At 55.2% G+C, this 26,829-nt stretch overlaps 1 protein-coding gene across 1 annotated transcript in view; it reads left to right on the forward strand.

The window, feature by feature from the left end:
• Positions 1 to 26,384, forward strand: part of DSCAML1 (DS cell adhesion molecule like 1) — a 92,840-nt gene extending 66,456 nt beyond the window's left edge. The window contains exons 6-33 of the mRNA XM_062508644.1: positions 223 to 498; positions 999 to 1,295; positions 3,209 to 3,481; positions 6,496 to 6,774; positions 6,987 to 7,106; positions 7,245 to 7,421; positions 11,840 to 12,039; positions 12,348 to 12,444; positions 12,556 to 12,684; positions 13,072 to 13,239; positions 13,411 to 13,481; positions 14,346 to 14,586; positions 15,473 to 15,619; positions 15,694 to 15,849; positions 16,376 to 16,515; positions 17,641 to 17,794; positions 17,973 to 18,090; positions 18,179 to 18,342; positions 18,534 to 18,632; positions 20,259 to 20,447; positions 20,531 to 20,818; positions 20,907 to 21,062; positions 21,182 to 21,212; positions 21,560 to 21,678; positions 21,811 to 21,963; positions 22,143 to 22,337; positions 22,731 to 23,042; positions 25,936 to 26,384. Coding sequence (XP_062364628.1) covers positions 223 to 498; positions 999 to 1,295; positions 3,209 to 3,481; positions 6,496 to 6,774; positions 6,987 to 7,106; positions 7,245 to 7,421; positions 11,840 to 12,039; positions 12,348 to 12,444; positions 12,556 to 12,684; positions 13,072 to 13,239; positions 13,411 to 13,481; positions 14,346 to 14,586; positions 15,473 to 15,619; positions 15,694 to 15,849; positions 16,376 to 16,515; positions 17,641 to 17,794; positions 17,973 to 18,090; positions 18,179 to 18,342; positions 18,534 to 18,632; positions 20,259 to 20,447; positions 20,531 to 20,818; positions 20,907 to 21,062; positions 21,182 to 21,212; positions 21,560 to 21,678; positions 21,811 to 21,963; positions 22,143 to 22,337; positions 22,731 to 23,042; positions 25,936 to 26,384 — 5,198 coding nt within the window. The remainder of the gene's footprint in view (positions 1 to 222; positions 499 to 998; positions 1,296 to 3,208; positions 3,482 to 6,495; positions 6,775 to 6,986; positions 7,107 to 7,244; positions 7,422 to 11,839; positions 12,040 to 12,347; positions 12,445 to 12,555; positions 12,685 to 13,071; positions 13,240 to 13,410; positions 13,482 to 14,345; positions 14,587 to 15,472; positions 15,620 to 15,693; positions 15,850 to 16,375; positions 16,516 to 17,640; positions 17,795 to 17,972; positions 18,091 to 18,178; positions 18,343 to 18,533; positions 18,633 to 20,258; positions 20,448 to 20,530; positions 20,819 to 20,906; positions 21,063 to 21,181; positions 21,213 to 21,559; positions 21,679 to 21,810; positions 21,964 to 22,142; positions 22,338 to 22,730; positions 23,043 to 25,935) is intronic.
• Positions 26,385 to 26,829: the final 445 nt, after the last annotated feature.

Here is a 26,829-nt window from a genome sequence, read left to right on the forward strand (position 1 = left end):
GACCACATCTTCTTCCAGCCGTCCTGCCACCTCGCCACAGTACCCCCTCTGGGGGCCTGGGGCTGTCAGCAGCGAGGACGGTGGCAGGGCCACCTGCCTTGTTGTGCAGTGACATTTAACACACAGCCGGGCTGGCGCTCCCAGGGCAGGAGGAGCCGAGAGAGCGCAGCGGGGATGAGCTGCACTGCCCGGCACCGCCAACGCCTCTCCCCTCTCTCACAGACCCTCTGCGTGTGACCCTCACACCAAAGAAGCTCAAAACAGGCATCGGCAGCACCGTCATCCTCTCTTGTGCCCTCAGCGGCTCCCCCGAGTACGTCATCCGCTGGTACCGCAACACGGACCTGGTGGCGGTGGATGATTACATCTCCATCCGCGGCATCAGCAACGAGACCCTCCTCATCACGGCCGCCCAGAAGAGCCACTCCGGGGCCTACCAGTGCTTCGCCACCCGCAAGTCCCAGACGGCACAGGACTTCTCCATCATCACGCTGGAGGGTGAGCTGGCTTCCCGGGCTGGGGGCTTCTTCCTCTGCCCCTCTCTGAGGGGATGCTTTGTGCATGGCTGTGGGGCAGGGAGACCCACTGGGGTGGAGGTCCTGAGGCTGCTGCCAGCCTGTTCCTCTGTGTGCTGTCTGCACGACATGGCTGGGGTGTGGAAGGACCAAAATTAGAGTTGACTTGCCATCCCCAGCCCCTGGGCACCCCACTCACCTGGCAGCCCTCCCTGATCCAGCCCACCAAGTGCTGGACAAGGGACGGGCTCTGCTGAGGGAGGTGACCCCTCGAGCTGGTGTCTGTATCAGCCACCGTGTCCCCTCACCCCTGTCTGCACCCGCCTGCCACAGGGACACCAGCACAGCCATGCGCGTGTGTCACCAGCCAGGCTCCTGTCCTGGCTGAGCCTGGGGTGGAGCTCAGTGCCATCCTGCTGGCGGGTGACTGCTGCTGCCTGTGGCTGCCGCTCCCTGACCCCCGTCCCGCTGGGTGCCCCCCAGATGGGACCCCCCGCATCGTCTCCTCCTTCAGCGAGAAGGTGGTCAACCCCGGGGAGCAGTTCTCCCTGATGTGTGCCGCCAAGGGGGCCCCGCCACCGACCGTCACCTGGGCGCTGGATGACGAGCCCATCCCGCGGGACAGCGGGCACCGCTCCAACCAGTACACCATGTCTGATGGCACCACCGTGAGCCACATGAACGTGACCGGGCCTCAAATCAAGGACGGCGGCGTGTACCGGTGCACCGCGCGGAACTCGGTGGGCAGCGCCGAATACCAAGCGCGAATAAACGTAAGAGGTGCCTGTCTACTTTTAAATATCAGAATAGGAATTTTACTGGGCTTTTTTGGTTTTGGTTCTGTTCCCTCTTCTTCTGGGCCGTGTGGGTCTCCCTGGCTACCCCAGCCTCGCACCCTGAGACCTGCCTCGCACATCTGCAGGGTTGAGCTTCTCTGATGCTTAAAGCAGGGAGTTTAACAAAGTGGAAAGCAATTCCAGAGACTTGGAGAACTGGAGCTTGGCTTTGCAGGAGTCAAAGGGCTGCACTGTTCACACTGGGGTCCACTCTCACCCTGCCCAGCCCTGCCTTGGGGTCTGCACAGGGTGGGCAGGTGCCCCCTGAGGGACCCCGCACATGGAGAAGGAGGTGGCAGGCCCAGAAGTGTCCCAGGTCCCCTGTGCTCTACCAGCTGCCCCCGTTCCCTACAGGAGCCCCACTCCTTGGCAGCCACCGTGCCCGGTGGCACCAGGATCTCCATGACAAACGATGATGAGGCAGCACGTGAAATCGTGGAAAATGAGCTTTGATTTGTCATGTCTGTATTTTCTTTGTCTGCTAAAAGCCATGGCCGCGTTAATCACCGTGTTATTACGGCTGCAGCGCTTTGCTCGGTGTGTTCCAGGGAGCACTCTCAGGCACGGGGTATGGTGTAAGCCCCTGTCCATTAATAATCCCCAATTAAAGCTCTCAGGCTTACAGGTGGGAGTGAGACAAGATAAGGGAGCGTTTATTTGTCTGCTGAGAATGAGGGTTGAAGGGCTGTGTTTGTCTGTGTCTCAGGTTTGAAATGGATCTAGTGGCTTTTTGGCTGGGATCCCAGGAGAGTCGGAATTTTGCTGCCATTTACTGCTGAATTTGGAGGAAGTTCATCCCTCAGCCGGGAGAAGCCAGAGCAGCGTTTTCAATGAGGATGTTCCCTTGTCTCCCTTTTTCCCCTCTCTCAGCTCTTGATGGGCTGTCACTAGATAAGATTTGGGTTTCTTTTTCAGTGGCACAGAGCATGTCCCTCAGACAGGCCCATGGCATGGTTGCAGAGGGAGATGCTAATTCCTTTCTTCCTGCTCCTTTTCTTAATGTGTCCTAGAATGAGAAACACCGTCCATCAGCTGATCCTGAGTGCCTGTTAAGCTGTTACCCTGCTACACCCTCAGGATGAGGAGTCAAGACAGGGTTAATCTTTAGATTACTTCGCTATTTTATGCAGCGGCTGGGAGAACAATGTAATTATTGATGCATGAAACCTCTCGTTTAAAGGCTCACCTGCAGCGTTCTCCCAGTCCTCAGGCAGCTCCAAAGCCAGACAGAAAGTGGTAGCTGTCTGGCTTTTCAGTGTCACACAGGCTGGCAGTGGGGGGCGCAGAAAGCTGGGGTTCGAGGAGGTGAAGCGTTTTTGCCAGTGAAGTCAGGTTCCCATAGCAGTTCTTGCCAAGGATGTTTGGCACAATGCAAGCAGCTTCCTCCTGGGAGAGGCAGAGAGAGGCTGTGGTGCTGGGAGAGCTCTGCCTGTCCCTCCCATATCTCTGGTGCTGCCAGAGGAGCCAGGGGGAGGCACCCTGGACAGCCACAGTGCCCAGTGCAGAAACACAGACACATCCAACCTCCTGCAGTGGGCAGCTGTGGTGTGTGTGGGCTCAGCTCCCCCAGCACAGGGCTGGGATTTACTGTTTGAAGTGTGGCTGTGCCCCAGGAGCACAGCCCTGTTGGTAGGTGAGGGACAGGAGCTGGAGCTGGAGGTTGCAGCCGAGAGTGGCTGTTCCCACACGAGCTGACAGGAGCTTGTGCTGCCTCCTCACCCAAACCAGGCTGGCTCCCAGCTGTCCTGGTCACCTCTGCCTGTGAAGCTCGCTCCGAAATAGCAGCAGATCTGCACTCAAGCAAATGGCCCTTCGGAATTAACCTAGCCTGCCTCTTCCTTCCTCCCAAATATGTAGGGCCCCCGAGCATCCGCGCCATGAAGAACATTACAGCGGTCGCGGGTAGGGACACTTTCATCAACTGCAGGGTCATCGGGTACCCCTATTACTCCATCAAGTGGTACAAGGACTCTCTGCTGCTGCCCGATAACCACCGCCAAGTGGTCTTTGAGAATGGCACCCTGAAGCTGATGGATGTCCAGAAGGGCATGGATGAAGGAGAATATCTGTGCAGCGTGCTGATCCAGCCCCAGCTCTCCATCAGCCAGAGCGTCCACGTCACCGTCAAAGGTGAGAGGATGGGGACTTGTCCTGGAGGGCAGGGAGAGCTCATCCAGGTTGCTTTTGGGATCTCCCTGCAGTGGGACGGAGACAGAGGAGCACCACGTGGGGAACTGCATGGCCAGGTGGTGGCTATGCTCTGTAGTCACCAGGTATGGGAGCTCAGCCCTCGGGAGCTGGCTTGGCTACCTGGTCCTGCCTGCCACCAGCAGCTGCCCCGAGCCGTGCTGTATCCATTTCCCCTTACAAGTGATGGAGCAAGGATTTATGGTGTAAACATAACGTATTAAAACATCTAACCTTTGCTTGGATCACCTTCACCAATGTTTTTCTGTGTGTGCTAGCTTTTAAAAAAATAATATTCTTGGTCTTCTGAGCGCACAGAACATCTTAAAAGCTTCTCCAGGCCATCAATTATTCAGCCCCATTGAGGGAGCTATCAGTCCTAATGAATTGAGCCGGATGCATTCCTTCCCAGTGCCTGGCTGAGATTGTGCTGGGAGCTCCCGGATCTCCCGTCCTCAGGAGTTGTCGGGTCGCCTCTGCCCGTCGCCAGCTCAGCGTTTGCAGTAAATCATTCAGACAAACACGGCGGCGCTGGGGACGGAGCCGGCCAATTGTCATCCTGCCTCTCACCCAGCAGGGGATTCGTGCACTGGATTTACTCTGATCCCCCTCCCTCCCCTCCCAGCCACCATTTTCTTATTAGGAATCAGGTTAGTGAGAGAGCGCATCAAGCTGATTAGAGATGCTACCACTTGATTAGCTAATGCTCTTCTCCAAGGCTTCCAAAGGGGACAGGAGGCTGTGGATAGCCTGTCTAAGGGCAGTGCGGGGAGGTCTTCCTGCCCCTGGGGTCTGCAGGGCTTGGCCAGCCCTGCTTTCCTCACACCTCACATAAATCCCTGTCCATGTGGAGCCCCAGGGCTTGGAAAGAGGCCGGAGATGTTGGTCTTGTCTTAGGACAACTGGGACAGGCAGGGCTGATGTGGGGAGATCATCTCAAGCTGTTTGTGAGCAGTTAAATAATGGGATTCGTTGGGAGGCGCCCTCAGAGGGTGCAGGATGCTGAAGTTCAGGTGTATCCTGGGAAGCAACCACTACTGAACGCTTCCCAGTGTGGATTTACTGCCTTGATTAGTGGCTGGTTATGTACTGGGGAAGGTGAGCAGGCTGGAGCACAGTGCAGCACAAGCCAGATGTCTTCATTCCACTGCTGGAGATTTACACCCTGCCCCACTGGCTGAATTCCTCATTTCCTCTGGCCCTTGGATAAAAGGTCTGTGGAGAAAAATAGCAAAGGCCTTAGAAGAGAGTCAGAGAGTGAATAAACATAACTGTATAGCACAAGGATCATGGGGTGGCGTGGAGCACCATAAAGCTTTTACAGCCCCAAGTGCCTTGTGACCACATGAAATGCCACCAGTGAGTTCTACGAGGTTGGAAGGACCTGCATAAGTAAAAGCTTTACAGTTCCCTCTGGCACTGCTCAATCCCCCAGGAACAGGGATGAGCAGGCAGCCACAGCCCTGTTCATGAGGCACCACCCCCATCTCGTGCTGAGGGAAACTCCTGCCCAGGTGTAGCTGCTGCTGCTTAGCCAGGGAACCCCAGATCCCAGTTTCAAACCTCCTGACTCCGTAGGGCTTTGATGATTGGGGTTGCTGCTGCTGGGGCCTCATCCCTGCGCTTCCCCAGCAGCACAATCCAAAAATCCAGCCTCTTCCAAGATGCCCTGACAGCTCCTTATTCCTGCAGATGTCTTTGAAGGTTTTAATTAATCCCGTGTGGGTTGGTGCTGTCCTGGGGCTCCCACAAGGCTCTGCTTGGGTGGCTGCAGCGTTTTGGGGAGCATGGGGCTGACACAGTGCCAGGGCACAGGAAGGCAGAGGCTGCTTGCAGGGTCACCTCTGGATTAGAGCTGCTGGGATGAGCTCCGTGGTGGCACTGTGGGCAGGGTGCTCCCGGCTGTGGCCAAGCGAGAGCCTGGAAGCTTCGGAGAAAGGAGAATTGCAGCGGGAAGCGATCTGGGAAGGAAAGGGGAGTTGTGAGCTGTTTGTGGGAAGCTGGAGCAAGGAGAGCTTGTCTGTCGGCCAGAGGGGCGTTTGGAGAGGAGAGGTGCGGATCCACAAGCCCATCCCCGCTCTGCAATAGACTGCAGTGCATTCCCAATTAATTATTCATTAATTATGGAAAACAGGCAGCACTGGCTCCATGGCTCTGGCAGCTCAAGCCACGTTGCCGGCAGAGGGACGGGCCAGCCCTGCCTGTACCTGCCTGCCCTGTGGCAGTGGCGCCCACCTGGGGGACAGTGACAGCCTCTGCTTGCAGTGCTCTGGACAAGGCAGCAGTGCCAAGACCTGAGTGATGGGATAGGCACAGGGTGGAGGTGGGAGCCCAGGGGAGGGCGTGGGGGTACAGGGAACTGTCGCCGTGCCTGCATGAGAGGGCAGCTCCCTACTGCCAAAGGGACAATTGGCAGGCTGCTAATTTAATTATGGAGACTGCAGAACGACGATCTCATCTACCAGGTGCTGAGCCTTGTTAAGCTAATTGTCTCCCTCTCTCCGCTTTCTTCCCCCTCCCACATTGCCAGAGATGCTGCAGTTGCCTAATTAAGTTATCAGAAAGATAATGGCTGGTTCTGAATCCAGCACCTTTAAGAAAAGCATCCATCTAATAATGGCTTTTCTGGGAGTGGATAAATGCTGAGGTGGAATTTCGGGTGGCACGTGCTGGGGGTGGCCGGGGCTTTCCCCAGTGCAGGGTCAGCGTTTCTCCATCCCATTCTCATCAGGGTGGCCCTGCCAGGTGGGAGAACTCTTCCTGCTGTTTCCTGCTTGATGGCATCTCCTGCTGTCCCCTGGCCTTGTTCCTGGTGGAATCAAAAGCCTGTCTTAGTTTCTGGGCTGCTTTTCCTCCCGGGACAGCATCTTCCCCAAGCCCCACTGCAGCCCATCCCCACTGAAGGAAAGCTTTCCTGGGATGAGCTCTCCAGCATTCTGTGCCTCTCCCCTCGACAGTCCCTCCACTGATCCAGCCCTTCGAGTTCCCACCAGCCTCCATCGGACAGCTCCTCTACATCCCCTGCGTGGTCTCCTCCGGGGACATGCCCATCCACATCACCTGGAGGAAGGACGGGCACGTCATCCTCTCTGGCTCTGGGGTCACCATCGAGAGCAAGGAGTTCATGAGCTCCCTGCAGATCTCCAGCGTCTCCCTCAAGCACAACGGGAATTACACCTGCATCGCCAGCAACGACGCTGCCACCGTCAGCCGAGAGCGGCAGCTCATCGTGCGGGGTGAGCCTGGGGGTGACCCGGCCACCTGCATCCCACCTGGTCCCGGTGGGAGAGGGAGGGAGGGAGGGCAGCACAGTGGGGAGCAGAGGGAACGTGGGAGGGTGAGGAGCAAGGCTGAGCCACGGCACCCCCGTGCCCATGGGGAGTGGGGAGTTGTAGGGATCTGATGGGGATTTTCCTGCAGTGACCGTCCTTTCTCCCCAACTCCTCAGTGCCTCCTCGTTTTGTGGTCCAACCCAACAACCAAGATGGCATTTATGGAAAAGCTGGGGTGCTGAACTGCTCTGTTGATGGGTACCCTCCCCCGAAAGTGATGTGGAAGCACGCTAAAGGTAGGGATGGGTCACGGCCGTGTGTGGGGATGTCATTGCAGACTGGGGACAGTCCCTTGGGCATGGCCACCCCAGCTCTGAGCCTCATGAGAGCTGCTTTGCCTCAGCTGAACTCTGTGTCTCTGTGTCCCCTCCTAGGAAGTGGCAACCCGCAGCAGTACCACCCCATCCCCCTGACAGGCCGCATCCAGATTCTGCCCAACAGCTCCCTGCTCATCCGCCACGTGCTGGAGGAGGACATCGGCTACTACCTCTGCCAGGCCAGCAACGGCGTGGGCACAGACATCAGCAAGTCCATGTTCCTCACTGTCAAGAGTAAGTACCCAGGCCTGTGCCACAGGGCATCGTCACAGAGACAGGCACCTGCTCCTGGCACGGCCACAGCAATGACTCGGGGAGCAGAGGTGGGCACAGTGAGGGTGGCAGTGGGACATGGGGTCACCAGCAGAGCCTGGTCTGGTGCCATCTCTTTCTCTGTTCCAGCTGCAGCAGCCATGCTCCAGCCTCAGCTCTGCTCTTCCCCACGATCAATGCAGGGCACGGGAGGGCATTGATTCCTTCCCTCCAGGGACCCGCTTCCCTTTTGCTATTAAACACACTTTGTCTTTAATAAAACCAGGCAATCAATCTACATCATCCAAGAGGAAAGGAAATAGCTGGGCTGCTTTGACAGGGATGGGCTGGGAAATGTTGTTAGACACTGTGTTTGAACTGTGTGTGTTATTGGATTGCTCTCCTGTTGTTACCAGCAGAATGTATAATTGCCAGCTCCGTGTTAGTTATTTGGCTCGTTGCTGCTGGGAGCTTCCAAACCTCCAGAAGGAGGTGGTGGAGGGGGTCCAGAGCCATCACCCTCACTCCTGGTGTCTCCAGCAGGAGCTGGGGCCAGGACTGGGCTCAGAAGGACTAAACTTTGCCTCGACCATGCTGGGGATGAGGCAGTGAGCATACTGTGCCAGAGGGGATGGAGGCTGCTGGTGAAGCTGTGGAAGCCATCACCCCCTGGTTGTCCACCCAGGGTGCTGTGGGCAGAGGGGATGTGCAGCCTTCTCTGGTCACCACCATGCCCTGGCCCTAGCCTGGTGCTTTCTTCTCTGACACCAGGAGTTGTTTCTCTCAGGGACTTCTCCCCTCCCCACCCAGCCTCTGCCTTCCCAGGTTCCCGTTCCCCTCCCTGTCAGCTGTTTAATTTATCCCTCCAACTGATGAATCAAACCCAGCGACTTCAAACAAGGCACTTCAATGAGGTGCAGGTACAAAGTCAAGGCGATTAATCCCGAGTGAGCACGAGAAGTCTGGGAGCCTGAACTGGTGCTGTGTCCCTGCTATCTCCTGTAATTGCATCCCAGGACAGGTTGCTTGCTGACTTGAATAGCACATAACCTTATTATGTGAGTGCTTTTGCATCTCCCGGAGCCCTCGGTGCCTTTGAAAAGGTTTCGATAAATAGGTGGATGAAGCGCCACAGCCAATTAAGCGTTAGATGGGCTCTTTGTTTTGTTTCATTTTGGGGTTTTTGTTTGTTTAGTGAAATGTCAGCCCAATTAAAGGGAGATCAGCACTGGCTTTCCCTGAAAGTCAGGCCACTGCAGACTGAGTTAAGTGAGAGTTAATCAGAGCCCAAACAAAACGTGCTGGTGGTCAGCAGGGCAGAAAGCAGTGCCAAAGCCAGCTGGTGTCACACATGCCCTGCCCTGATAACACAGCAAGGGGCTCCAAGGGTGACAGGGACAGCCAGGTAACACACTGGACAGTGTGTGGCTGAGTTCCATGGACTTGGCAGAGCCAGGAGCAGCTGGATGCTGCTTTTGTCAGGGAAAACCCACCAGATTTGCTTGGGGAGTGTCACCCGTGGGGTTGAGGCTTTCCTGACCCTGGGTGCCACGGTCCCTGGGCTCCCACAGCATGGCAGCTTGTCCTTCCCTGCTTTGGGAAGGAAGTCCAGCATCCAGCGGGCTGCAGCGTGGAGTGGGAGTGCTGGAGTATCTGAGCCTGTGCCCGGGGGGACAGCAGGCTGGGCTGGGCGCAGGTGAGGGGCCCAGCAGCGCGTGATAAATGCCATTTAGCACATGGCTGCACACCTGCCCGGGTGTCGGGAGCGTGTGGCACGGGGACAGTCACGTCCCCGAGGGTCCTGCCGGCTCTGCCACGGTGGCGGCACCTTGGGCACTGGGAAGGGGGATCCTCTGCCTGCTCCGTGCCAGCACCTCGATGCCAGGGGTCCAGCCAGGGGCAGGTAAAGGGGTCTCTGTCTGTGGTCGTGGCACAGCCCTCTTTGGAAGTTCACTGCCACATAGCATGAGCATAACTGATTGCTTCCATGCAATTTGAATTAATCTCATGCTTCAGGTGAAACTCAGCTAATCAGTGAAGAAAGGAAGCTGAGACGGGTGCAATCAAATTAACATCACAGAGCCAGCTCCAAACAAGAAAGAGGGGGGCGAGGGAGGCAGGCACAGCCCTTGTCACCCTTGTCACTGTTCTCATTCAGTTGTCACCAGCGCTCTGCCAAGCGGCTCGTGCCCCAGCCGGGTGTGGGACGGCAGCGTGCTGGTGGCTGTCGGCTTCCTTTGTTCCCAGGCTTATCTGTGCCCAGCCAGCAGGACCAGCCTCTGCTTGTGGCCTTGTTAACAAGGCCGTGGGTACAGGGAGAGGCTGGGTGGGTGGTCTGGGCCCTGGTGGGCACAGAATGGAGGGCACAGGAGGAATTGGAGGGACGTTCCTTCGTTCCTGGAAGGAAGCCTGTCTGCCCAGAGTGCTGCTTGAGCTGTGGCTGATGGCACATTATTGATGTTTCTGCACCCAGGAAGGGACCACAAACTGGTCAGGAGCAGCCACTAGCCACCCTTGGAGGTCTCTGCAGCCAGTCCCAAGCAATGTGGTCCCTCTGCAAGCTGCAGAGCTTCTCCAGAGCAGGCGTTGGGTACCAATGCCACAATCTGTGCTATCCTCACAGCTGCTTGGGGTTTTCTTGGGGTTTGTTGTGCTCTTTTCCTGCTCTGGACTACGTGCAGCTCCCTTGGGACCCTGGCAATTGAGAGAAGTTGATATGTTTACATCCAAGGAGCTGCTTTTAATCAAACATCAATAAGTGCATTTCAGTGAAGCAGAGCCTGAAACAGAGCTCCTCTCCTGGGGCCTCTGCTCACTGGGAAGGGGCTGGTGTAGCCAAGGCTGCTGCAGCCCTGAGGGGCTGTCCTGCCCCTTCGGCCCCAGGGTCACACACCCTCTGCTGCTGCACTATCCTCCAGCCTGGGCTAAATGAGAGCTGACTGCAGGGATCACATCCTCAGTGACCCTGTTTGCCAAATAGCGGGGTGGCCTCTCGGTGGTTTTCCATGGCAGGAACAGGGGACGATGGGCAGGAGCCTGGCAAGGCTTGCCATGGTGCCAGGACTGGGTGCTGAGCCCCTCATGCAGCTGTGTGTGCCCTTGTGATGTTCTGTGCAGTCAGCCCTGCTGTGGGACAAGTGCAAGAGCCCCCAGCTGTGTCTGTGCTCTGTGCTCACCCCGATGGGACATAGGATGCTGGGGCTGGGACCGTCCCAGTGTGTCCCTGACCCGAGGCTGAGTGAGGCAGGCAGAGGTGTCAGAGCACGGGCAGGCAGCTGGGGATGGGACAGGGCAGAGTTAGGAGAAGTCTTGGGCAGCTTCTTGTCACCCTTGGTGGCCCCGGCTGCGCTGCCACAACATCCCTCCATCCCCTGGCAGCTCAGGGGTGCCGTGCTCCCCTTGGGGCAGGATTGTCACAGGGACACCAGGCTGGGCACTGCACTGTCCTGCACCCCTCAAACTCTGGCAGCTCAGGCGGAGAGGTTTCCTTCTCTGTTAATTGAATTACATTGCCACAGAAAGCCGAGGAGTCGTAGCTCATTAGAGCCTCTTGTGTCCCATTAGAACAGTGTGTGTTGCCTTTGCGGATTGTCATTATCATACATTACTGCAGGACTCAGCACTGCTGTTTGTTTATGCATTACATTTTTTTCTGCTTACCCAGCCTGCCCTCGGTCCGCCAGCCCGTTCCTCCTGTGTGGTGCCTGCCACAGCCAGCTCACTGCATGGCACTGGGGTGGCACAAAGGGCTTGGCTCTCGGAGCAGAGAACAGGCAGGCCAGGGATCCGTACAGCATCCTCACAGCACGGATCAGCCATCCCCATCTGTGCTGCACCCACTGCTCAAGCACCTCTGGGTTCTGCACCCCAGCCAGGTGATGACCACTGCACAGGATGTCCCCACTGGCTCCATTTGCATATTGGGGTGGCTATGGAAAAAAAATCATCTCTGGCTTCTGCAATTCAAAGGCGGCCTTGCTGATGGGAAATCACACTCTGTATTCTGCCCAGGTTTATACGAGTGAATTATGCAAATCCATGATGGAAAACATTCTTCCTCTCATCCTCGGGAGTGTAAAACCTTAGTCAATAATTCATACCCGCACGTCTCAGACTGGAGACTTTCTCTTCATTATAGTGTGCACTTGGTTATTTGTCTTTCACGTTTTATTGTCTACCCCGGTGTAATGCTATGCATTATAAAATTTATCTGCTTCATTATTTTATGATCCTGAGCTGTATAATGCAGCGAGACGGTTCCGCTTCGGGCTGCGGGGCCTCTCGGTGAGAGCCGCATGCGCCGTGTCCTCGGTGGGTCCGTGGGCTCTGTGGGGCCAGTCACCCACAGGGGGCACCTTCCCGTCCCCGGGGCACACAGGTGACACTTTGCCTCCCTGCAGTCCCAGCCATGATCACCTCCCACCCCAACACCACCATCGCCATCAAGGGCCAGACCAAGGAGCTGAACTGCACGGCACGGGGCGAGCGGCCCATCATCATCCGCTGGGAGAAGGGGGACACCGTCATCGACCCCGACCGCAACATGCGCTACGCCATCACCACCAAGGACAACGGCGACGAGGTCATCTCCACCCTCAAGGTGAGGTCTGGGGGTCCTGCACCTGCCTGAGCTGCCGGGGGTCTCGCTGGGTGTTGGCGAGAAGTAGGGAAGGTGCAGGGAAGGCGTGGTGGTCCCCAGTGGGTGTCACAGAGCCTGGCACTGCGCTGGGCTCCCTGAGTAGCAAAGCAAAGCCCAGAGGGGTGGGGTGTTAGGACTCCCCAGTTATGGGAGGGATTGCAGCTCCAGTGAGTGGCGCTGTGATGGGAGCAGGGATGGCAGGAGAAGGCAGGGCGCAGTGCTGGGGGTAGCTCGGTCCCAATTGGCTCCTCTCTCTGGAACTCTGGCAGCTGAAACCTGCTGACCGCGGGGACTCCGTCTTCTTCTCGTGTCACGCCATCAACTCCTACGGCGAGGACAGGGGCTTGATCCAGCTCACTGTCCAAGGTACTTCATCCCTCTGCGTGAGCCCTGCAGTGCAAAGCCTTGCTGAGAGGGTCCCCCTGCTCCTGGGGGCCTTCTCTGTCTGTGTCCCTAACCTGCCTGCATGTCCCCAAGAGCCCCCTGACCCGCCAGAGCTGGAGATCCGTGAGGTGAAAGCCCGGAGTATGAATTTGCGATGGACGCAGAGGTTCGATGGCAACAGCATTATCACCGGGTTCGATATCGAGTACAAGAACAAGTCAGGTAGGTGACAGTGAGTTCCCCTCCCCATGCCACAGTGGGGCTGGGGGCTGGCCTGCACAGGCAGGTGTGGGACTGCCCCACCAGTGCCTCCAAGGGAATATTCTGCATCCCCGTTCCTTTGATGAAGAAAGGAGAGAGCGGCATTAATGAAATATGGTAATTTCTGTTGGATGGGAGCATTTGAAAGGGAATATTAAAAGAGACAATATTTGCAAAAAGTTGAACCCCAACGCACAACAGTGAGAGAGGGAAGCAGTGTCTCTCCAGGGGTAGAAAGGCTGGAGGTGCCTGGGGACCCCACCTGCCTGAGCATGGCCCCCTCAGCACTACAGATCCTAGAGAGGATTCAGGCTCTGACACTTCTGCCTGGCTCCACTGCTCCTCCAGATTCCTGGGATTTTAAGCAGTCTACGCGCAACATCTCCCCGACCATCAACCAGGCGAACATCGTGGACCTGCACCCCGCCTCGGTGTACAGCATCCGCATGTACTCCTTCAACAAGATCGGGCGCAGCGAGCCCAGCAAGGAGCTCACCATCAGCACCGAGGAAGCAGGTGCTGCTCTGGGCTCCTGGTATGGGTGGTGGGATGGTGGGCAGGGGGAACACAGGGGCTGCAGCCTGGGGGAAAGCTGGCTGAGGTACAGCTCTCCTAAAGCCAGGGGTTTTCCTGGTGAGGAGCTCCGGAACTTTCTTAATGTGCTTTTTTGTGTTTGTGTCTCGGCAGCTCCTGACGGCCCTCCGATGGATGTCACCTTGCAGCCAATCACATCCCAGAGCATCCAGGTCACCTGGAAGGTGAGTGAAGCAGGGATGGTGTGTGGGCTTTTTTGGGCTGTGGGGGATTGGCCAAATGCTGTCCTAGCTTGTCCTGAGACCCAGCATGTCATCAGTGTTACAATGATCAGGAAGAATTCCCCAGGAAAAAGAAAACCTGGAGGCTGGGCAAGCACCTCACCTTGTTTCTCAGGGCTCTTATCAATCATGTTTTACAACAAGCTCATTATCTCATAGGGTGTCCGTGGGGGACCATGGGGCAGAGAGGATAAATATGTAAAAACTGAGGTGCTGGGTTGCAAAGTGTTTGAGCAGAGATCAATAAAGCTTAGAATTGGATTTATTTTTCCAAAGCTGCCTAATGAAAAATAAAATTGATTATAAAGTTAAGACTTGGGAATGAACTGCTAAGTCAATAAATTTAGGGTTCCAACTTCTCCCCCCCTCCCCTCTAAGCAGTGAAAAACAGATTAATGAAAAGTAAGATACATTTGAAAGATAAGTCACCTCATTTTAGGAGTACTTCAGCAAGATGGATCACCCTGGCATTGTAACATAAATTTGCAATCAACCCTATTGATTTCTTAATGCTTCAGAGAAATATTGTTAAAATTGATCTCAATCTGGCCTTTCAGGCTGCCTGACTTGGGATTTCTCCTGCTCCAGCTGGGGACTGGTGCTGTCCAGGCAGCACTTTCTTCTCTGGTAGCTCTGATGACACACTGAACCTTTTTTATCACTATTTTGCCACTCAGTGAAAAGTGGGGAGGGAGAACAACTTGAAAGCCTTAAGAAAAGCCACTGAGGAGAGGTGGTTGGTGCACAGAGCCCTGTGAGCCTCCCACCCCTGTGACACCACTCTGTCCTACCCTCATTGTCCCTCAGGCCCCAAAGAAGGAGCTGCAGAACGGGGTGATCCGTGGCTACCAGATTGGCTACCGGGAGAACAGCCCGGGCAGCAATGGGCAGTACAGCATCGTGGAGATGAAGGCCACGGGGGACAGTGAGGTCTACACGCTGGACAACCTCAAGAAGTTTGCGCAGTACGGGGTGGTGGTGCAGGCATTCAACCGTGCGGGCACGGGGCCCTCATCCAGCGAGATCAACGCCACCACTCTGGAGGATGGTAAGGATGGCCCAGGGACCAAACCAGGCACCCTGGTCCCACCCGGGGTACCCTCAGCTGATCCCCATCCCACGCAGGTCTGGGGTGGTGGCTGTGTGCGCCCTCACAGCTCCCTGAGAAGGAACTGGGAGCACAGGGACACCCATGGCACGGGGTTTGTGCCACAACTAAAGGGTGCGAGGTGGATTTTGGCACTGCCCAAGCAGCAGGTTTCCATATGGGACATGGCTGCTGATGCTCTCAGTTGTTTTAAAAACAATGAGGAAAAAGTTTTGCTGTGCGTTTGCTCAGCAGTTTTTCATACTTAATTAAGGCTCTCGTTAGCCTGTCAAACCACAATCGTTTCCTGGCTGCATTAGCACTCCTCCTGGGGTATTCAAGGGCCCCTGTTTTAGCAATAGTGTCTTTTCCATAATTATATTACCTTCATTTTGTTCAAACGGACTATCTGTATTAGTTTATTATACTCTGTCCCTAATTACATGGTGCTTATATTTTTGCACCTAAGTAATATGAAACAATAATCATTTTCAAAGAGGATCATTACGGTGATGTATTATCATTTAAATGCTCATAAAAATTAGAGTTACCTCTTGCGGGGCAATGGGATCTAATTACCTCACATCCAGCCAGCTCTCCCACTCTCCCTTCACTGGGAAGCATCCTCCCTGTCACCACCAGCACAGGGTTCACACCCACCTCGCTGGCCCAGGAGAAGGAAAACTGCATGTTGGAAGCAGAGCACTGCCGGGCAGGACTGAGGGCTTCCAGCAGCACAGCAGGGTCCAGTCAGGGCGCAGTCACAGTGGCTGAGTAGGGCACAGCTCCTTCAGCCTGGCGTCTCCATCCTCCTGCTGATTGTCCTCCTCATCCCTCCCCTGCCCAGTTCCCAGCCAGCCCCCCGAGAACGTGCGAGCCATCTCCATCACGTCGGATGTGGCCGTGATCTCCTGGTCAGAGCCTCCGCGCAGCACCCTCAACGGGGTGCTCAAGGGCTACCGGGTCATCTTCTGGTCCCTCTACATGGACGGAGGTGAGCACACATGGGGAGCAGGTGACACGGGGGACGTGGGGGGCACAGGGGCTGACAGGCCGTGTCTCCCGCAGAGTGGGGCGAGATGCAGAACATCACGACCACGCGGGAGCGAGTGGAGCTGCGGGGCATGGAGAAATTCACCAACTACAGCGTGCAGGTGCTGGCCTACACCCAGGCGGGGGACGGCGTCCGCAGCAGCGTGCTCTACATCCAGACCAAGGAGGACAGTAAGTGGCTCTGCCACCAACACCAGCAGCTGCTGGGGAACAGGGGAAACCCCCCGTGTACAGCCATGGGCAGGACATTTCCTTTTCCCTTTTTTCCCTTTTCCTTAAGTGCAGATATTTAAATATTTACACCCCGCCTGCCCTACTTTAATGCCATTAGCTCGCTAGGAGAGCATCCCTGGGCCTGTCCTAGGAAGATCCAGATGCTGGGAGGGAGCCACAGCTGGGCAGGGTACGGCTGACAGATTAAGGAGATGGCCATTAAAAGCCAATCATGATTTCTAAAGCAGAGCTTGGGCTGCAATTAACCCTCCTGCCTCTGTCTCACACGGGGGGCCAGAGCCACCCGTGGAGAGGTGTCCTGCAGGCAGGCCTGTCCCTGCCTGTGTGTGACACCACCATTGCAGCTGCTTCCCAGGCTGCGGTTGGGATACCAGCCCCACAGCAGGCTGCTGTCACATCTCCCAGCTGGGCAGAGACCTTGGAGACCTCCTGGCAGCAGCTCTGCCATGCTCTCCCTCCTCAGTTCCAGGTCCCCCAGCTGGGATCAAGGCTGTACCATCCTCTGCCAGCAGCGTGGTGGTGTCCTGGCTGCCACCAGCCAAGCCCAATGGCATCATTCGGAAATACACCATCTTCTGCTCCAGCCCCGGCTCGGGGCAGCCGGTACGTGATGGGAATGGGGCTGGGAAACACCAATCCAGGCAGGAATGGGTGGGAGAGCTGATGCCAGGCAGCAGCCGCAGCAAAGACCTCTTGGGGTGCACTGCGGATTTGTCCAAGGGCATCCATGGGCACTGTGCACCAGGGAATGGTCCCATCATCTCTCTGTTCCCATCCTCTGCCATCTGCCCTGCTCCAGAGGGGGAAACATGCCAGCAGCTGACTGAAAATGAAATAGAGATCCAACCTGGCCCCATCCCTCCTTGGTGAGGGAGAGGTTGATGGGAGGTCTGCAGACTAGTGCTTATCAAAAGCTCCTTCTCAAACTCATTTCACTATCTGAGCCTCTGGTTTCCAGGGCAACATAATCTTTTCATCAAAGCAACTGGTAAAACCGCTGGGATCCGATATTGTTTTCTTGGCATCTTGTCAAAACTGTCATTTGGGTAAAAAAAAATAATTATGTATACTATACAATATTCACATAGGTGTGTCTGCTTTGGGGTACACTCACATCCGTGTCCCCACGAGGGCACGCATGTGCCGACAGTGAGCACACGGGTACCTGCCAAGTCATGTTTAAATACACTCGTGCTGTGCCACGGGGGGCGTGGAACCCCATCCCTGCCCGGTGCTGTGCCAGGCAGTTCTTCCCTTCGTGGCATGCTTGGGGCAGGGTGACTTTGTCCCCGCTGTGATGTGGACTGGCCCCGGTGCTTGCCCTGTCCACAGGGCCACCACAGGGCTGGGGCAGTCGCTGTGGGCGATGCAGTGACCCCACGTGAGTTTTGGGGACCCCTTGGCCTCTCGCTGGAACCACAGAGGGTTTGGACGAGCCCGGCTGGGGTTACCTCCAGGCTGGCCCCGCTGCAGCTCGGCGGTGCCAGGGCAGCGTCCTTTCCCTGGAACAAGGATGCCGGAGCAGCCATCTGTTCTCGGGCTCCAGCCCTGCTCCCTGGAGGAATCACGACACCAGCCGGCTCTCCCCGGCATTGAGCGACGTGAGCGGAGCTGAGCCGCTGCTGCTGCTTGGGATAAACACGGAGGGGCTGGGGGCGGGTCTGCGCTGAGGGTGATGGGGTGAGGGTCTCACAGAAACTTCACCTTCTCCCGTGTCCCACTCCGCAGGCTCCCAGCGAGTACGAGACCAGCCCGGACCAGCTCTTCTACCGCATCGCCCACCTGAACAGGGGGCAGCAGTACCTGCTCTGGGTGGCCGCTGTCACCTCTGCTGGCCGCGGCAACATCAGCGAGAAGGTCACCATCGAGCCTGCGGGCAAAGGTACGGGGGGGCTGCCAGCCTGGGGGACACCTCCTCTGCTGTGCCCTGCCCATGGAAGCGACGGCTGGGTGACCCGAGGGCAGAGGAGGGGCAGCTCTGGGGTCCCAGGTCTCCTTACACCTCGGGGGATCTGCGCACGGGGCCTGCCCCCCAGGCTGACCTCCTCCTTGCCCCCAAGCCCCCGCCAAGATCATCTCCTTCGGAGGCACCGTCACCACGCCGTGGATGAAGGACGTGCGGCTGCCGTGCAACTCCGTGGGGGAGCCGGTCCCTGCCATCAAGTGGACCAAGGACAGGTATGGAGGCGGCTGTCAGCCGTGCTGGGGCTGGTGCCAGCCCTGGCTGTGTCACACACGGCTGATGTGCCCCCTCTCGTCCTGGCAGCGAGGACTCTGCCATCCCGGTGACAGTGGACGGGCACCGCCTGATCCAGGCCAACGGGACGCTGGTGCTGCGCTCGGTGAAAGCCGAGGACTCCGGCTACTACACCTGCACTGCCACCAACACCTGGGGCTTCGACACCATCATCATCAACCTGCTGGTGCAAGGTGAGGGTTCCCAGCTCCGTGTCTGCCCTGCACGGACACGCTCCATCCCCACTGACCAGTGCCCGGCTCTGTCCTGCACCAGGGGCTCCTGCTGGCCCAGGGAGGAGTGCCACGTCTCGCTGGCACTTTTGGGGAGCACAGTTTGGCACTCTGCATGTGTGAAGTGCTCATGGGCTTTCCGTCCTCCCTAGTGCCCCCGGACCAGCCCCGCCTGACTGTCTCCAAGACCTCAGCATCATCCATCACGCTGGCCTGGATCCCTGGGGACAATGGGGGCAGCTCCATCCGAGGTAGGGCTGCTGTGAGTGATGGGGCTGGTGCTAGCAGCTCATCCCAGAACCATGACTGGTTCCATTCTCATGTTTTCAGGCACTATGCCACATTTCCGTATCTGCACCCCAGTTTCCCCTTCTCCAAAATACCTCAGAAATGCTTCAGAATAAGGTTGATGCCTCTGAGCTCTTAGCAGGGCCTGCCAGCCCTGATGAGGGGTTTGTGAGGTGTTTTGCACAAGCTGCAGGGACTGGAGTAGCTAATGAAGGGCACATCACTGGGTGCTAAGGTGGTGGTGGCCAGGGCCAGTCCCAGTGCTGCTCCATGTCTCCTGGCATTGGTGCCACTCTGAAACCACCAGAGCAGGAGTTGTCCCACATCCCTGACAGGCTGGGGGCTTTGGGAGGGCTCCAGGAGCATCTCAGCTTTCCCAAGTTTCCTTTCTGCTCTGATTCATCTCATGAATTATAGGTTGAAACAGCTGCATGCAGAGGGGGGAGCGAGGAGCGAGGAAGGAGACCTCGCTTACAATTAATTAAAAGCATGAAAGTAATTACAAGCAAATCTCCCCAGCCAGCAGCCTTTCACTCCAGCGGACTCTGTTGATAAATTTGGTTATAATTGGATTAGAAATATTAAAAACACACCGCATGTACAAAATAAATAAATAAGCAGTGGCAGGCACCAGGGAGGGTGGTGTGGGGGTGTCAGGGCTGGTGTTGACACTGGGCTGGTAATCACATGCCCATGGCCTTGGGAAGGTCCTGGTGTCACCATGCACAGGGAATCCTTGGCAGTGGGAAGGTGCGGGAAGTGTCCCCACTGCTCTGCCCAAGCTGGAGCTGGGTGTTCACAAAGCTCCTTCAGGTGAACCCTCTGGCACTGCCATGGTGGTACCTGGGTGGTGCTGGCACCGGGGCCATCCTGCCACCTCTGCCCTGTGCAGCTCATGCACACAGCAAGGCAGGAAACCTACTCTCCTCTGCTATTTTTATTAGAGAATTGGCTAAATATCCTTCAAAAATAGCCAAACTCCTCAGTGCACCAGGGAAGTTTGGTTGGCACAGCCGGGGCAGCAGGGACGTGCTGCTCTGAGATGCCCCGATGCCCCTTGGGGCTGTCCCTGTGTCCCTGTGCTCTCCTGGCAAGCCCAGACCAGCCGTTTCCAGGCACTTTGTTGATGGCAGCGTAACAGGTTTGCTCATCTAGGACACAGTGTGCTTGCTAATACTCTTCATCACGGGAGAGGAGGCGGTGTGCAATGACAGAAGCAACTTCCCTGCAGCCTCCCAAGGGAGCTGCTTAATTCCGGCTTTCCCTTTATAGCCTCACACCAGTCAATCACAGCGTGCACTCCCATGTGGAAATGAGCAGTGGGGCCATGCTGGGGCTGCTGGGGGCAGGTGAGGTGTGACCAGGGGTGCTGGCAGAGCTCTCAGGAGGTCCTGGGTGTGCCCACGCTCCTCTTGTGCGTGGTTCCCGTGTGGCGGGCAGAGCAGGCAGCTTTTCCAGCACTGCTCGTGAGCGCAGAATTGGTGTGTGATGAGCGCCCTGGCGCTGCAAGGCTGTGCTGGACTTGGGCACAGGCTTTGTGCCAGCCATAACCCCCACACCCAGAGGTGACCTCCTCCTTGCTCCTACAGGCTTTGTGCTCCAGTACTCAGTGGACAACAGCGAGGAGTGGAAGGACGTATTCATCAGCTCCTCCGAGCGCTCCTTCAAGCTGGAGAGCCTCAAGTGTGGCACCTGGTACAAGGTGAAGCTGGCAGCCAAGAACAGCGTCGGCGCCGGCCGCATCAGCGAGATCATCGAGGCCAAGACCCACGGCAGAGGTGAGCCTGCCCTCTGGTGTCGCTGCCCCGCCAGAGGACACGGGGGTCCCCTCCCCACCCTCCTGACAGCTCCTCTCCTGCAGAGCCCTCCTTCAGCAAGGACCAGCACCTCTTCACCCACATCAACTCCACGCACGCCAGGCTGAACCTGCAGGGCTGGAGCAGCGGGGGCTGCCCCATCACCGCCATCGTCCTGGAGTACCGACCCAAGGGCAACTGGGTGTGGCAGAGCCTGCGCACCAACAGCTCCAGCGAGGTGTTCCTGACCGAGCTGCGCGAGGCCACCTGGTACGAGCTGCGCATGAAGGCCTGCAACAGCGCCGGCTGCGGCAACGAGACCACGCAGTTCGCCACGCTGGACTACGATGGCAGTGAGTGGGGATGTGGGTTGGGAGAAATGCCCCCAGACCGAGGGGGTCCCGGCCTGCCGAGTGCCCACCCGCCCGTGCTCTGCCCTAGGCACCATCCCACCAATCAAGTCTGCCCAAGGGGAAGGTGATGACGTGAAGAAGCTCTTCACCATCGCCTGCCCCGTGATCCTGGCCACGCTGGGAGTGGCCCTGCTCTTCATCATCCGCAAGAAGAGGAAGGAGAAGCGGCTGAAGAGGCTTCGAGGTGAGATGGGATTCGGAGGCACGGCACAAGGGTCCCCAGACGGTGTTCCTGGACTGCCTCATTGTGCCCTAAACTGCTCCCTCACAACAAGCTTCTTGGGTTTTTTGTCTCTTGCACAGATGCGAAGAGTTTGGCTGAAATGTTGATCAGGTGAGTGTCACATCTGCCTGGGGCTGGGTCTGGGTGGGCAGGCAGGGGAAGAGGTGGTGCTGGGGGTGGTCGTGGCTGCTTTTAAGCCCAGGTGCAGCCCCCACTCAGTTTCAGACCTTCGCACGTTCACACCTGTGAAGGCTGTGGCAGTGACTCTGTAGCACAGCAGCCCAGTGCTCCTGGCTGCTCCTGCCTGCCCAAGGGTCCCAGCACCCACACTGGAGCGTGCCTGGGCAGAGCTGAGTCCCGGGTGGGCTGGCTGGTGGCAATCCCCAGCCCGTGCCAGGCTGGAGCCGCCGGGGCTCTGTCCGGTAATGGGTGGGTCTGCGTCCCCTCTCACCTCACAGCAAGAATAACCGCAGCTTTGACACGCCGGTGAAGGGGCCCCCACAGGGCCCCCGCCTGCACATCGACATCCCACGGGTGCAGCTCCTCATTGAGGACAAGGAGGGCATCAAGCAGCTGGGTAAGCACAGGCAAAGCTCCCATCCCCTGCTGCCCCAAAGTGCTGGGGTCCCATGGATGCACTGAGTGTGGGCCAGCAGGTGCCTACAGTGCCTGGCCAGAGAGAGGTCTGAGCTCCAGCTCCCTCCCACAGGGGATGACAAAGCCACGATCCCGGTGACCGACACGGAGTTCAGCCAGGCAGTGAACCCCCAGAGCTTCTGCACAGGCGTGTCTCTGCATCACCCAGCCCTGATCCAGAACACCGGGCCCCTCATCGACATGTCCGACATCCGCCCTGGCACCAGTGAGTGATGGGGTCGGGCTGGCTGTGCTGGGGGTTGTACAAATGGGGCAGGTGTGGGGGAACTGTCCTCCAGCACTGGCTGGGAAGGCAGAAGGGGTAGGCAGTGCTCCAGGGAGGGTCCAGCATCCTGGCTGTGGGTGGAAGGGACCCAGCGTGACTCTGTCACCTTTGTGCCATAGACCCCGTGTCAAGGAAGAGCGTGAAGTCTGCGCACAGCACCCGCAACCGGTACTCCAGCCAGTGGACACTCACCAAGTGCCAGGCGTCCACCCCTGCCAGGACCCTCACCTCGGACTGGAGGACAGTGGGCTCCCAGCATGGCATCACGGTCACCGAGAGCGACAGCTACAGCGCCAGCCTCTCGCAGGACACAGGTATGCAGGGCCACAGTCTCCCTGGCACTGCTTGGGCAGGAATCTGCTGCTTTGGGGTGCACAGAGACCCCAAACTGTGAGTTCAGAGTGTCTGCAAAACTTACCGGTGGGATTGTGGACCCACAGCTTGGTGGCTCCAAGCAGCCAGGGCCATGCCTAGCTATGGGTGCAGAGAATCATTAAAAAACAGAGTGTTTGGGTGGGAAGGGACCTTATTGCTCATCCTGTTACATCCTTCCACTAGACAGGGCTGCTCCATGTCCCATCCAACCTGGCCTTGAAGGTGGCCAGGTGCATCCCAGCAGGGACAGCCTGGGCATTCCCAGGACGTGGAAAAAGGCATTCCCGTGCCAGGGAGAACTCGCAGGTAGGTGACACGTCCTCTCCCCACAGACAAGGGGCGGAACAGCATGGTGTCCACAGAGAGCGCCTCGTCCACCTACGAGGAGCTGGCGCGTGCCTACGAGCACGCCAAGCTGGAGGAGCAGCTGCAGCACGCCAAGTTTGAGATCACCGAGTGCTTCATCTCCGACAGCTCCTCGGACCAGATGACCACGGGCACCACGGACAACGCCGACAGCATGACCTCCATGAGCACCCCGTCGGAGCCCGGCATCTGCCGCTTCACCGCCTCCCCACCCAAACCCCAGGACAGCGAGCGGGGCAAGGGTGTGGCCGTGCCCATCCCACACCGCGCCAGCAAGAGTAGGTTCACACGGGCTCTGCGGGTGTCCTCAGCACCCCTCAGCTCCTCAAAATCCTTAGGAGGCTTTCCCAGTCCTGTATTCCTTGGCATTATTGGTATTTCTCCCCATGCTGTAATGTTCTTTCTCTATTGTTTAATGCTGATCCCCATTTATTGGTATTCCATCCATTCCTTAGTACGCCATCCATTCCCATTTATTGGTATTCCATCCTTTCCATGGTATTCTGTTCATTCCTTGGTATTCCATCCATTCCCATTTATTGGCATTCCATCCTTTCCATGGTATTCTGTTCATTCCTTGGTATTCCATCCATTCCCATTTATTGGCATTCCATCCTTTCCATGGTGTTCTGTTCATTCCTTTGTGTTCCATCCATTCCTTGGTATTCCACCCAATCTCTGAGGTTTTCTTTCCCCAGTTCCTTGGTATTTTTCCCCCACTCTTGAGTATTCCTTCGCATACCTTAGTGTTTTTACCCCTGTATTTTACTGTTCCTTCCCATTTTTCAGTATTCCTTCCTATTAGTTAGCATTCCTTCCTGTTCTTTCCACGTCCCTTGATATTTCCCCATGTTTTTCTAATTATTCTTTCCTGTTTTTCAGTATCCCTGGCTACTCTTTACTGTACTTTCCCATTTTTTTTCTATTCCTGGCACCTCTTTACTCTTCCTTCCCTTTCCTTAGTATTCATTACCGTGTTTTAATATCTATCAGTATTCCTTCTTATTCCCTCCCATTTTGCAGTACCTTCTTCATTCTTTGGTGTTCTCAGTATTTCCCTGTCGTGTTTTTAGTATTCCTCAGTGTTTACCAGTATTTTTCTCCCTGCTTTAGTGTTCATCAGTATTCCTTGGTATTCCTCAGTATTTCTTCCCTATCCTTAGTGCTAAAACCCCAACAATCTCCCAGCCCCCATGAGTTTTATTACCTCAAAATAGAACAATACCTGGAAGATATTTTAAAAATACATAAGTGAGAATTGATCGTTAATTTATTTACTGATTATAAGACACACAATATAATGGGATCATCTTTCTCTGCAAATTAGACCACATATTTTTATGGCATAGTTTAAGTATCACAGAGTGTATTAAGTATAACACCATTGTAACCTTAAAAAAAATGGAATTTACAGGACCTATTATAAAGCACACAAGATTTAAGGCAATAGTGCTATAATAACACCAATATAACACCTGTAAGCAACAATATAATAATGCAGGGCCTTATATTTTATATACATATATATATTTATTTATATTTATATATGTTTATATTTATATTTAACTATATAATTTTATATAGTTATATGCAAATATATAAATTTATATATATTTATACATAATTTTTATATTCTTGATATAAATTTTTACATATTGATACGGAAATTTCCATATTTTATATATCAATCTGTAGTTCCATATAAAAATTTCTACATTTATATATAGCTTTATCTATACTTACATATAAATTTTATGTATATATATATATATAGGTTTACCTATGTATATAGAATTGTTTATATTTTAATTTATATGTATTTAGAGACTTATGTACATTTTAATATATAAAGTTATAATTTTAATGTAAATATAAATATATATATATTTATATTGACATATATATATACACACATAACCATAACTCCTCAAATGAAGGTACTAATACATATAATCCCACATTTATATGTGCTGTATCCTCTATTAACACCACAGATCCTGCAATAATTCCCTCCATATCCTGTGAAGAGAAGAACGTGCCCTTACAGAACACTGCACAATATGTACAATTAAAGGAGCAATGCTCTATGGCTAGAGATGTTATATATTGCAAATATAAAAGGCAAGCTAATAACAGGGTTTTACATCTGTGGACATATAAATCCTTAAATTAAGGCCCTATAGCTGGAGGTGATGCTGTAGAACACAAGGGGGGCAGTGTAATAGAAGAGAAATAAAACCCCGATAACAGCCAATATAACAACACGGGCTCTTAGCCATACATTGACATAAAACCCTGAAATTAGGGCACTAACTATAGATGATGCCATAACACCAGACAGCAGAATCTGTTGTTTATGGCAGCACAGCCACTCACCTTGGAGAATAAAGCCCAGGTGCAGGACACACCACACCCCACTTCTGGGTGCTGGTGGGACATTTCCCACATTTACAGAATAGGATCTGTGCCTGTCACATATCACGTTATTGCCATTATAATTACTGCATTACGCTTTACATTCAGTGTTACACACATTATAATATTTATCACTGTACATTTAGCATTATATAATTAACACTGTTACATCATGATGCGTCACAGGACACTGTGTGCAACATTGAATGCTTGAGCTCGGCGCATCCCAGGCATTGCGTGGAGTGGGACAGTTTTGGGATGACGATGTGATAAAATCTTTATAGCACAACACATTCCCTACAGCAGGACCTGTTCTGTATAACAATGTGTTCTCTCTCCATAGAACACATTCTCTGTAGCCCAACACAGTCTCTGTAGCCCAGGTACTCCATAGCCCAGGTTCTCCATAGCCCAACCCATTCTCTGTAGAACCCGTTCCTCCATAGCCCAACACATTCTCTGTAGCCCAGGTTCTCCATAGCCCAACCCATTCTCTGTAGACCCCGTTCTCTGTAGCCCAACCCATTCTCTGTAGCCCAGGTTCTCCATAGCCCAACCCGTTCTCTGTAGCCCAACACATTCTCTGTAGCCCAACCCGTTCTTCATAGAACAGGTTCTCTGTAGCCCAGGTTCTCCATAGCCCAACCCATTCTCTGTAACCCAACCCGTTCTCCATCTCCCAACCCCAACATGTCCAGAGGCTGGGGATCAAGAGGGTCCCTGCAGAGCCTTACCTGCCTGCTCTTCCCTCGGCAGGTGACTACTGCAACCTCCCGCTGTACGTCAAGTCGGAGGCCTTCTTCCGCAAGCCCGACGCCCACGAGCCGTGCCCGGTGGTGCCGCCGCGGGAAGCCTCCATCCGCAACCTGGCCCGGGCGTACCACGCGCAGGCCCGGCACATGACGCTGGAGCCCGGCGCCAAACCCCTGGGGCTGCCTCCCCCGGCCTCCGCCGCAACCACCTTACCTCAGAGGACTCTCCCCATGCCCGGCCCGGCCGGCCCAGCACCCGCGCCCGCCGCCGGCGCCGCCCCGGCTCCCCCCGTGGCCGCCGAGCCCCCCGTGGCCGCCGCCGAGGCGCGGGTGCCCACGCACTCCAAAGTGGGGGGTTCCAGGGACTCACTGCTGGAGATGAGCACGTCGGGGGTAGGCAGGTCTCAAAAACAAGGTGCCGGAGCCTACTCCAAGTCCTACACGCTGGTGTAAGGCCGCTGCCGGATGCTGCTCGTTTCCCCGCGCCGTTTATATTTAATTAACAAACTTGTACATAACGGACTCTTTTGTATAAATGAAGCTATTTTCTTCTTCTCCGAACAGAAAAAGAAACCAGGGCACAAAGAATTTGATGTTACAGATTTAAAAATATAATATATATGTAAACATATATATATATATTTCACATCATTTTGAAAGGGGCACAAGGAAAGACTCAGCGACTTTTTTTTTTTTTCTCTCCCTGATCTTGTCGGTGGTTTTAAAAAAGGAACGTCTCCAAGACATTGCATGCTATTTTACTGTTCTGAAAACAGCAGGAGTTGCTTCAATTTGCAAATGCTTATGTGTTAATACCTTTTTCTATGAAAAAAAACCCAGCGCTGTGTGCAATAAAGGTTATGTTTATATGTGGGGCGTTTGTGAAGTGAGCAGGGAA

Source organism: Cinclus cinclus, chromosome 25 (assembly GCF_963662255.1).
Source record: "Cinclus cinclus chromosome 25, bCinCin1.1, whole genome shotgun sequence".
NCBI lineage: Eukaryota > Metazoa > Chordata > Aves > Passeriformes > Cinclidae > Cinclus > Cinclus cinclus.